This window comes from Pseudorca crassidens, chromosome 16 (genome assembly GCF_039906515.1).
Source record: "Pseudorca crassidens isolate mPseCra1 chromosome 16, mPseCra1.hap1, whole genome shotgun sequence".
Classification (NCBI taxonomy): Eukaryota; Metazoa; Chordata; class Mammalia; order Artiodactyla; family Delphinidae; genus Pseudorca; species Pseudorca crassidens.
The window spans coordinates 81,524,395-81,536,795 of NC_090311.1; the positions used below are offsets into that span (position 1 = coordinate 81,524,395).

Sequence of the window (12,401 nt, forward strand, 5' to 3'; positions counted from 1 at the left end):
GCTATTGAAAGTCAGATCTTTCCTTACACTTTATTTTCTGATTATTGTTTGGATATGTAAAGCCTATTGATGTTGGTAAGTTGATTGTGCTGTTATTTGTGTAAATAAATTTTGTGTTTGTGTTTTTGTTAATTTTCTTTGGTTGTCTGTCTTACAGCAACATCATCTGTCATTGTTAATGTTGTATCTCCTCCTTTCCAGATTGTAACTCTCATTTATTTTTCTTGCATAACTGAATTAGCCAGTATCTCCAGTAAAATATTTCCACTAGTGTTAGTGGGCACCCTGTCCTGTTCCCCACTTAGTGGTGATGCTATTTTCAATTTCCTCAAAGGGTCTGGAATAGAAAATTCCATCGTTTTCTGACTGGTTAATATCTGAAAGTAAACACATACACAACTTCAAAGCATTGATTTATTAGAAACATTTGGTGCAATGTAAGTAACCATACAATGAATCATCCTGTAACAGAAAGATGAGATGAGGAAAACTGATACATTTTTCTGTCATCCACACTCCAGAAGATAAAAAAATGTTAAAGGTGCACCATGGCTTGGATAACAGTTTTAATTTCACATATGAAAAGTAAGTTTCATGAAGTAATAAATTACATGACAAAATTCAAAGATTAAGTAAGGTGAGGATATTCAAAATAAGAGCATCGAATCATTTCTCAAGAAGGCATTAAACAATGAGTGCAATGTTGCTATCTTGACTGTTTTCTGAAAAATACCGATTAGATGGGGGTTTTCAAGAAAATCTGCCTGCTGTCAGGCAGTAAGTGGTTGTTCCTGGCATGGCTTTTGAGGTGGATGGGGAATGAATGGCTGGTTAGGACAGTGGTGGGTGGTAGGTCTGTTGAAGGCTGTCTGAGCCTAGACTTCATGGTCACAGAGCAGCGGGGCTCACCTGGGGGTGTGGGAAGCCAGGGTTTCCCCAGGCTCAGTTTCTCTGATTCTCCAGTCAGGACTCCCACGGTGACCATGAGTTCTTAAGGGAACAAATAAGCTCCTTGGGTCACAGTTCCAGAAATACATTAAAGGCACTTTAGGAAGAGCACAGTTAAGAGCGGTCTACCTGTCTCTAATGGCTGCTGCTGGCCCCCCGCTCAGCAGCTCTGTGCCACGGGGAAAGTTCATTGGTCTCCTAAGGCTCGAGTGCATCACGTGCAAACACCTACCCCATAAGGTCGGAATAAGAAGTCAGATGATAATGATTATAAAGGTCTTGGGACAGTCCCAGCACACACGTGTGAGCCCTTCTGTGCTCCTGGGGTGGGGAAACCAGCCTTACTGCACAGAAAGCTAAGTGTCCAATATGATACCCATCAGAGATCCCCAACCCCTGGGCAGTGGACCGGGACTGGTCCACGGCCTGTTAGGAGCTGGGCCGCACAGCAGGAGGGGAGCGGCAGGTGAGTGAGCGAGGCTTCATCTGCCGCGCCCCAGCCCTCACATCGCCACCCGAACCATTCCCCCACCTCCAGGCTGTGGAAAAATTGTCTTCCACAAAGCCCGTCCCTGGTGCCCGAAAGGTTGGGGACCACTGATATACATGCTCACCTGATTTGAGGAAGATCATTTTGATGTTGAAATTTCGGAAGGTGCAAGGAACCGGGAGTGTCACTGACTGAGAACATGCTCGGGCTGGTGGAAGGTAAATGGGTGGCATTTGGATGCTAGCGTCTCAGCGTGGAGGACCATGTAATCTATCGTGGATTCTCTCGCATGGTGCCACGGTGAAATCAGACCCAAAGGCAGCATTTTCCACCTGCACTTGTGCTTGTGGTCTTCACTGTCTCCATAAAAGCTTGGATTTTTATTGCTATTGCTTTGTGGCTTTTAAGTTCAAGCCCTGATCTCTTCTTATGTTGCCCTGATAGAAACTGCCCTATATAATGATTTGGGATACACAGTCCTGGGTCTTCTGGGGTCACAGTGGCAGAAGAGGGGCTTGTCCTGAGAAGGTCATGTGGCCAGAGGAATCACCCTGGCCTTGTACAGGCTTCCTGGTTGCCTCTGACACCAGCACAGACCCCAGATGAGCTGTAGCATCATTCACCTGCCTTGATCTGCCATCTCAACAAGGAGATGGACATGTTGCCCACTGGGGCCACCGGAGAACCCTTATTTGGGGCACACTCAGACAGTCATTAGCTTCCAGAGTTTTCAAATACACCATAACCTCACAGAATTATTCATGATGGTGTCTGAGTAAATACAAAACACTTGGGTTAGTGACTGTTAAGATGCCTTGTGGGGCTTTTTAAAATGACACTTCTCCAAGTAGGGATTCATTAGAGACAATCCTGACTCTTTCCAAGTTTTGCTTCACTGGAATTAATTCAAGGATTCAAGAATTCCATGTGCCATGTGACTAGTATATAATTATTTTTTAGACATGATAAATAATTCAGGAATTTGCTCCAGCATTGCAAAACCAAGCATTCCTGGAACAAACTAATTATACCTATTATTAAAATATGTATAGTATACATTTTTAAATGCTCAACAGAAAATTGCCGGAAATACAATCAGAAAATTCACAATGTTGTGCTTTTGCTTTGTTCTCTGGACTATGGCCACTTGCTGGCTTAAGCAGGGCCATCTCCTGACGGAAGCACAGCACAGCACGGAAGGCTGAGCAGAGCACCAGCTGCCTTCTGGAAACGGCAGCATGACTTCAGGAAATGACAAAGACTGTCTAGTGTCCATGGATCCTGATGGAGGCAGGAGCATCTCACTCCTGTATCAATGAGACAGAAGCACAAAAAGACCAGTTAGTCAATTACACTCACAAACTGCGGCAAGTCATTATTAACTCAACACTGCAAAAGTTTTGAGTTTCATCTCTAATGCATACATAAGTGATGTAAATCAGCGTTTGGATCACGACGCTCCTGGAGAATGCAGTGCTGCACAGCACTAGACTGATGGAATATTAATAGAATTTAAATTTAAAAAACTCTATGATCCATTAAACGTGGGAGTTCGGGGTTAGACAAAAACAAGAGGGTTTCCTCATTCCAAGCATTATCACAGGCTGATATGCTCATTGCACCGTGGTCTCCAAGTGGGTGATGGCATGGCACACTTCTCAAATGGACTCACGCCAAAGGAGAGCCGTACGACTGTGGAGCATCTCTCAAGGCTGCCTTCCTCAGCGCACCTTGAGGAGCGCTGCCTGGTGAGCTCAGCCTGTTTTACAGCTGCCTCAGCAGGGAAGGGCCTGCAGTGCCCCACGTTGCTGAGTACAGCACTGATGAACTGAGTATAGCACCGCCTCACTGAGTACAGCACTGATTCACTAAGTACAGCACTGATTAACTGAGTACAACACTGATTCACTGAGTACAGCACTGCCTCACTGAGTACAGCACTGATTCACTGAGTACAGCACTGCCTCACTGAGTACAGCACTGCCTCACTGAGTACAGCACTGCCTCACTGAGTACAGCACTGAGTACAGCACTGATTCACTGAGTACAGTACTGATTCACTGAGTACAGCACTGATTAACTGAGTACAGCACTGCCTCACTGAGTACAGTACTGATGAACTGAGTTCAGCACTGCCTCACTGAGTACAGCACTGAGTACAGCACTGATTCACTGAGTACAGTACTGATTCACTGAGTACAGCACTGCCTCACTGAGTACAGCACTGATGAACTGAGTACGGCACTGCCTCACTGAGTACAGCCCTGATGAACTGAGTACTGCACTGCCTCACTGAGTACTCTTCTGCATTGAAGGTTTCTACATCCATGTCCTGCCTGACACTAAGTGAAACAGGTTCAAGGGAAAATAGGAGAGGATTAAACGTTTAAAAACGTCCCCTGACCAATTCATGCCCCTCACTCCCTTCCTGCTCTCGCTGTGGGTGAATTTCAGAATGTCCTGATGAAACATCAGGGACACATCCTGGAGAGACAGGCAGTGCCAGACAGGACAACCAGAGGGCTACATGTGATAGTCTGTCTCTTTAAAAAATATATATCGTTTGGAATTTTTCATCTTAATTCTTGTGAGATTATAGAGAATCACAGGGGAAATTAAGGTGAAAAGCTGTTAATTCCAGATTCTGGGGTTAATTAGCTCCCTTATATCATGTGCCTGTAGGAAGGTGTAATGGGTATGATAAGAGAGACATGTATGGTTTCTTTTTTATAAGTTCTTAAATCAGGAGATATTTTAATTGCATCAGGAAGCAAGATGGTACAGGAAAAGAGACGTCTTTCTAGCAGAAATCACCCCAACTTCTGTCTAATGGGGGCTGAAATGGAAAGATTTTTCAAGTCCTGTGCAAGATGTTCCTGTTAATGACAGTAAAGGTGCCTCGGACCAACATTTATAAGGAAATCGGCAGTTCACTCCCCCTGCCTATTCCAATCTGCAGACCCCCTGATCTCAGGATCGGGAGAGCGGAACACTCTTCTGCTGGGCGACATCCATCTCCGTAATTGTTTTGGGCACATTGGTTATGCAGAGGAGGTGGGAGAGGCCCCGGAGCACCCACGGTGATGACGCAGTCACTCACCCTCCTTCCCCCATCCTGTGACGCCTCAGGCCGGTGCTTCCCGGACACCAGCTGTCCCACAGGAAGCTGCAGCCTCCCTCTCTCCCGCCTCCTTTGCTGGTTGGAGCTGCAGGATCATGGCCTGCAGAGTTTCCTTCACCATCTGGAGCTCCCTCTTGAGAGACTGTGCACACGTTGTTAAGGAACACAGGCGAAGGTGACAGGCGGCCCTCTGCAGCCTCTCGGGGATCTGGTGAGAGCCACATGCCTGCTGGAAGCAGATGGGCACTCCCCTCTAACTGCGGTTTCAAGTTCCTCCAAAGTGTAGGCATTAAATATTAATACCAATGCTACGCTTCTTTTAAGAGCAATTGCAATTTCTATGAGGCCTGAGGTCATTCACTATCTCAAGTAAGGTTTCCAAAAGGAAAAGGAAGAGTCAGCTCTTAGACGGAGACAGATGGCAAACTGGGACGCTCCACGGAATATGGTCAGTGTGACTGTATCCCTGCTCAGCCCCAGGCTGGGGGAGGGCAACTGTCACATCCAAATGCTCTGACAGTGGAAAGGGCAGAAGGCTGGAACTCAGAGCTCCAGGATTGGGGGCCACCATACAACCAGACTCCGAGCGATGAGCTACAGTCCCTATGGGTCATCCGCCAGCCTTGTCACCTTGTGCAAATCACTTTGAACCTCAGTTTTCACATGAAACAGTGACTTCTAAACCCCGTTAGGGTCTAATCTGCTGTCACGTGTTATTATACCCCCAGGTGCTCGTAAAATAGCCATTCGGGGCCTTGGAGATTTGACGGAGTGCAGGGAGCTTGCCTTTTCTGGGTTGGTTGGTTGGGTTTTCTTTAAATGGTTGGGTTTTTAGTTTCATAACCTGTAAAGTTGTTTCTCATATAAATAAAACAATCATAGAGAACTCAGTGAATAATTATATGGAATAAATAATATGCCCGCCATTCTCTTAAAAGATGAGCTCTCTTCTAGGGGTTTAAGCTGGGGAACATTTAACCAACAGTGATTTTCCTGTCTGTCCACAGTCAGGCCCCTCTGTTCCTTCCCTTTTGTACCAGAACAATCCTAAGATAAATACAGGATGAGTGATGGATTGAATTCTTTTAACTTAATAAGCCAACTAATTTAACTTCATCTAACAGGAACTAAGAGGAAACACAGAAATATGTTCACACCACTTAGATGCTGTAAATCATCACAAGAGGTCAGACCACTTAACTATTACGAGATCAGATGCGGAGCAAACAGAAAGCTTCGGGAAAAGTAGTTTGCAGAAATCTTCCCACTCGCAGACTGTCCACACCTACTACAATGTGGTTTTACTTAAGTACAATGTCAAGAGAAAGAGATACCTTTAGGTTATGACTATGGAAAGCTTTCTTTTTTCCTGTTTAAATAAGGAACTCCAAAGGATCCTGGGAATTATGCAAATGAACCTCACCTAAGCAAAAATGCTGAGCCACCCCGACAAGCCTCTGGCAGCTTTTCATCCTCTTGAATCCCCACCAGACTTCATCATTCATGTAATTTACATACACCTACCATGATGCTTCACTCCTTGCACTTGAACTGGAGGGGAATGAGGATGGGGCTGAGGAGATGGGCAAGAGGTGGGGCAAGAACCCAATACTTGTGTTTTCTTTTTTCTTTTTTAAAAGACTTCATTTTCCTGCATTTCTCTGAACAGCTCTACTAATCTTTAGTGAAAACACACATGACTTTATACAAGCGAGAGCGTAAGTGGTCCCAGACAGAACAAGCTGCAAAGGAATCACAAAGTTATGCTACATTTATAAAGAATAAGCGTGGCGCTTAAGCAGTTTATGAATCTCGACAAACTCCCGAGACTTCATTACCTTTGATATGCAGCCCGGGACTACAGGCCCCGCTCTGTAATATGCTGAATGACGACCAAGGTTTTTAGAGAGAGAAACTGAACCAGACTGAACTGCTTCTTAAAGAACTCGTAAAATTTCTAGCACTGGCAGAACACACTGAAAACGTTTTTAAAAAGAAAGTGAGAGAAGCCACAAAAGAAAAAGACTAAGTTATATAACACATCAGCCCCTCAGACAACAGACAACAGTCTCCAGGGACACAGGGAGGAGTGACAAGCACAGGGATTTGAGGATGTGACCACCAGCTCTGGAACCTGGCAAACCATAGAATGCTTTCATTGTCTCACTCATAAAATGCAGATTCCCATACCGTCTTCACAGGGCTAGGGTTAAAAGAAATATTTTTTTCTTGTGCGAGTATAGTGCCTTTTGTGAGATGAGATTTAAGGTTTATTTACTAAAATAGCAGAGGTTGTTCTGTCTAAGTAGGGCCAGACCTCAGAAATCCTGGGAACCTCCTTTAGAACCTATGGGGTAATAATCATCAAAATGATTAAAATCATGTTTTATTTACAAAATACTTCCCTCTAACCAACCTGCTTGTATGATTCCATACTACATGTGAGTTCCAAAACATTTTGAATGTGCTTATATGAAAGAGAGTCCAGGATAAAATGTGGAGTGAGGGGGGGGAAAGCAAGTTGTAGAACAATGTGTATGGAATGATCCTAATTTTGCAAAAACAAAAAGGAAAATAGGGATAAGCCATGTCTAGCTGGAAAAGCACCTTAGAGGACACAGGGGTGGACTTCTCCTAGACATTGGTACTGGGAGGGGGATGGAGCCTTTTTTTTCATACTTCTGTAATATTCACAATGGACATGCATCCTTTCATAGTTCAATCAATGTGTTTGTTCAAAAAGATACATGCATCCCAATGTTCATAGCAGCACCTTTCACAATAGCCAAGACATGAAAGCAACCTAAGTGTCCATCCACAGAGGAATGGATAAAGAAGATGTGGTACATATATACAATGGAATATTACTCAGCCACAAAAAAAGAACGAAGTAATGCCATTTGCAGCAACGTGGATGGACCTAGAGATGATCATACTAAGTGAAGTAAGTCAGACAGAGAAACACAAATATCATATGATATCACTTACATGTTGAATCTAAAAAAAAATGATACAGATGAACTTATTTACAAACCAGAAACAGACTCACAGACATAGAAAACAAACTTATGGTTACCAAAGGGGAAGGGGGTGGGGGAGAGATAAATTAGGAATTTGGGAGTAACATATACACACTACTATATATAAAATAGATTATCAGCAAGGACCTACTGTATAGCACAGGGAACTATACTCAATATCTTGTAATAACCTACATGGGAAAAGAATCTGAAAAAGAATGTATATATATATATATATCTGAATATATATACCTATGAATATATATCTGAATATATATATACGAATATATATCTGACTATATATATCAATCACTTTGCTGTACACCTGAAACTAACACATTGTAAATAAACTATACTTCATAAAAAGATAAATTAAAATTTAAAAAATAAAAAAGCAGAATAAGCATTTAGTGAAAATAATTTAGAAATATCTTAAGAGAAGTATCTTTTTATCACAACTCTTAAATATTAGGATAGGCCTAATTTAATCTATTATTCTGATTCAGCAATTTTAAAAAGTTAAAAAAAAAAAAGAAAAGAAAAAACACTGGAAACATTTTCCCATCTAGCAGTTGGGAAAACAATCATGTAGCTAGAGATCCTCACTCTTTCCTTCATTCGATCAAATAAACATTTCACAGCTCCTACTGTGTGCTAAGAAATGTTCTAGACATGGGAAGTAGGGGAGTGAACAAAGCCACTGCCATCATGGGGCTTATGTGCCACTGAGTGAGAAGAAAATAAACACACAAGGGCATGCGGATAGATCGTGAGATGGAGTCATGGCAGGGTTTGGAGCCGGGGAGAGACGTGATCTCCCTGGCTGCTTTAATCGTTAGTAGATTAACGGATGCGAGGGCAGAAGCCTGCAGATAAGAGGAGGATTTTGCAATAATTCGGGCCATAACCAGGTGGTGGCAGTCGAGGTGGTGAGAGATGGTCAGATTCTGGATGTTTTAAAGATGGCGCCAATGGCATATGTGACAGACTGGAGGTGAGATGTAAAGGAAGGAAAAGGCAGCAAGAATGACTCCCAGATGTTTTTATCTAAGCAACGAACTGGAAAAATAGACTTGCAATTGATCAAGAAGGAGAAGACTGGGAATGAGTCAGGGTTCTGGGGGGTGGGAGTGGGGAGGAACTGGAGTTTGGACACGTGAAGTTGGAAAAGCCTATTTGTCAGCCAAGTGGAGATGCTGAGGAGGAAACAGACGTGCGTCTGAGGTTCAGAGAGAGGTCCAGGCTGCAGATGTGCACTTGGAGGTTATACTGAAAAAGATATCTTTACAAACATTTTTGCAACATTTTCTCACTGATTTATAGAAAGATTAACTAACCCACTGGATACATCTAACCAAAATCTTTTTTTTTTTTTTTTTGTGGTACGCGGGCCTCTCACTGTTGTGGCCTCTCCCGTTGCGGAGCACAGGCTCCGGACGCTCAGGCTCAGCGGCCATGGCTCACGGGCCCAGCCGCTCCGCGGCATGTGGGATCTTCCCGGACCGGGGCACGAACCCGCGTCCCCCGCATCGGCAGGCGGACTCTCAACCACTGCACCACCAGGGAAGCCCCTAACCAAAATCTTAAGACTACTAGAGTTGGATTTTCTGATTGCTCCTCCAATAAGCTCATTGTTTTTTGTCCAAGTGCTGAGGAAATAAATTAAACTCCAGTACTGGAAGTTATGTGTATAAGAGGTGCTCACTCCATCTAAGTGCGAGAATAGGTCTCAAAAGAGTTAAATGATTCTTCGAACGCCTGCGCCCTAGAAACCTCTCTAGCTAAGTATGTGTACCATTCCTCTGTAACAGATATGCCACCAAACATCTGTGGCACCTAAGAAAATTGCACATTAATTACAACAGTGGCACAAGGATTAACATGCCAACATCTTTAAAAACACCTTTGAACCCAAGACCACCTTGGGATAGACTACACCTGAATTAGGCAAGAACATTACTTCTTTTTTTATCTCTTTTTTTAAAAATTAAGTTTTATTGGAGTATAGTTGCTTTACAATGTTGTGTTAGTTTCTGCTGTACAGCAAAGTGCATCAGCCATACATATATCCCCACTTTCTTGGGTTTCCTTCCCATTTAGGTCACCACAGAGCCTTGAGTTCCCTGTGCTATACAGTAGGTTCTTACTAGTTATCTATCTGATACATAGTGTCTATGGTGTATATATGTCAATCCCAATCTCCCAGTTCATCCCACCCCTCGTCCCTTTGCCACCTTGGTAGCCATACGTTTGTTCTCTACGTCTGTGTCTCTATTTCTGCTTTGCAAATAAGATCATACTCTTGATAGTAAAATTGTGCAGACCGTGTTTGCAACGAGCAAGGAATAAGACGGCAAGGCATGTTTCACAGATGTCTTGCAGTGGTTACACAATACTGTCTTTTAGGGCAGCCATGTGCAAAGATCCTCAAATTCTCTAAAAGGGGTCTTTTGTTTATATATAGAAACAACTGAGTGATTTACTGCCAGTTGAGATGCCAAGCGATCATTTTAGTAGCTGGGTCAAAAGTAGGTCTTCAGTTCACCTGCCCTGAACTAGTTTGCTTCCAAAAGAAACAACAGTATGTCCTTTGCAACAGCTACTCATTTGCTAAATTATTTCTTCATATCAGCAGTGATTCCTCAGTCCTGGGAATTTTCTTTCCTTCCCAAAGCCAAAGGTGAGGGACACAGTTGTTGAAGAGCAAAGAGGAAAGCCCCGCCTACATGCGACCTGCTTCAGTGGATGTGATGCTTGGACAGGGGCCCTCCCTGTGGTGCCCACCTAGGGCTAAGCCAGCAGTGCCAGCCCGGTGCCCGCACCCTCTCCTGGGCTCCCTCCTCTCCCCCCTGTGAGGCTCCAAGTCCTGCTCTTGCCATCCCACTCCCTTTGGTGGGAGCCAACGGGAAGAGCACCGCCCGCCATTTGCATATCAGCCCAGGGTACGCAGTGTTCAAACAGCAGCCTCTGAGGGTCTCAGTTTTCTCATCTGTGAAACTGTGGAGCTCCACGATGGTCACAATCCCTCTCGCAGCTCTTTAGCGCTAGAAGCAGACAGCATTTCCAAGGAGGCAGAGCAAGCCCCTCAAACTCCCCTTCCCTTTGTCTGCTGCAGCTGCACATCTGAAAGCTGAACCAGGCAAGGGCTCCTAAGGGGATGTGGTGTTTGTGCAAGTGCCTGGATGCATTCAGAGTATTTGCACGCCATCAAGCGCCACCAAAACTAATCGATTAGGCACCACGTGTTCCAAATAAACAGAAAGAACGGAATTCCAGGAGAGCTTCCCGGATGTGAATGCAAATAGAAACACAAACAGAATAAGTCTGTCCCTGTCTTATCTACGACTCAGAGGCGAGCAGCGCTGCCCTGGGGACTCCGAAAGATGCCCAGAGTCCAGATCCTAGGCGTCCTTCTTTCCTTTTGAAAGTATGTAGTAGAAGCTGAAAGAGAAAGGAAAAACTCCCTGCTAAAAAAATCCACTTAACCTAGATGGTTTTCAGTTCAAGCATTATAAACAGGGAGGAACCATTCCATACACTCAAAATGTTTTTCAACACCCAACTGCTAATTAGGATCCCAAATGACTGAAATTATACTAGAGAGTCAGACTAATGCCCCTGAAAATCCCGGCTTGAGTGGCAGTGAAGTCACACCTCCCATCCTCGCCTCAGACACCAGGCGTGAGTCACCTCTGCGACGCCAGCTCTTCCAATTAATGGTGCAGACGCTTCTCACATGCTCGCCCCCAGGTGGCTGACGGGCTGGGGGTGTTATTTGACTACTTGTAATTCAGTGAGCCTGTCAGGATGATGAAGAGACACGGCCTGTCTTCTCCCCCTCCTCCGATCTGTCAATCCAGTGTCTTCTTCATAAAGGCGAGAGACTCCCAGCCAGTTGCCCATGGCCTTGATGTTAAGTCAGGATACCCAGAGGATCTGTTGGGAAACTCAACCCCACTGCTGGCGACTGGTCCACCCTCTGCTGATGCCACACTACCAGGGCCTTATCACACGAAACGGTTTCTGCAAAGCTCCGTGCCTTCCACTCGGGGAATGAACATCTGGAGTGTCCAAGGCTTGAAGCTTCTGGACACAGACACTGATGGGGACGCACAGGAATCACGTTCACTCCGCAGCTTTTGAACAGGAGGCCCTGGCGGAGCCCTTAATGGAATCAGACAAAAATATTACACTTGCTGGGAAATTCTTTCCTGTTGCTGACGGCAAGCTGTTTCTTTCAACTGCACTCAGCTTTGTCTCTTTGATCAAGAATGGAAACACAAACCAGTCGGAGTGCGGCCAGAGGATTTCAGCGGCCTCTTGGAATCTCTAGATAAGTTCTCATTGGAAACGAGGGCTTTGGTTTGTGTAAGAAGCCTCCGCAGAGCCTTGTATATATGTCTTTCTAACTTAGGGCGCCGAGTCCACTTGAAACTAAGTGCTGCTTTGTTAGAACTCAAAGATACCTTCTGTGTATTTACTGTCAATCCGTGACGCAGAACGAAGCCACGGTTTCAGAGGAAAGTCTGCGTCGAAATCCGTATTGTGGTGTAGAGGTTATTTTTGCTGGGGGAATGATTTCAGTACCTAAAGCAGTGCTTCCCAACCCTGGTTTGACATGCCCCCTCTAGATCCTCACTTATCTCAGCAAGGATCAGCAAAATTCTCAATAAACGTAACTTCACTAAACAACTTTTGTTATAGCTTAATATTTTTATAGTAACTGTATGTTCCACAGAACAGGCCTGTCCAGCTCCTTACAGGCATAGCTGCCTCCTGACTGGCCGTGAAGGACCATGGGGCTTGTGGCCGGATGCTTCTG

The 12,401-nt window shown here is 44.6% G+C and overlaps 1 protein-coding gene across 1 annotated transcript in view; it reads right to left on the reverse strand.

The window, feature by feature from the left end:
* Positions 1-412: 412 nt before the first annotated feature.
* Positions 413-12,401, reverse strand: part of DISC1 (DISC1 scaffold protein) — a 347,388-nt gene continuing 335,399 nt past the window's right edge. The window contains exons 13-14 of the mRNA XM_067711093.1: positions 4,539-4,702; positions 413-2,745 (exon numbers count right to left, since the gene is read on the reverse strand). Of these exons, the coding sequence (XP_067567194.1) occupies positions 4,564-4,702 (139 nt within the window). The 3' untranslated portion in view covers positions 413-2,745; positions 4,539-4,563. The remainder of the gene's footprint in view (positions 2,746-4,538; positions 4,703-12,401) is intronic.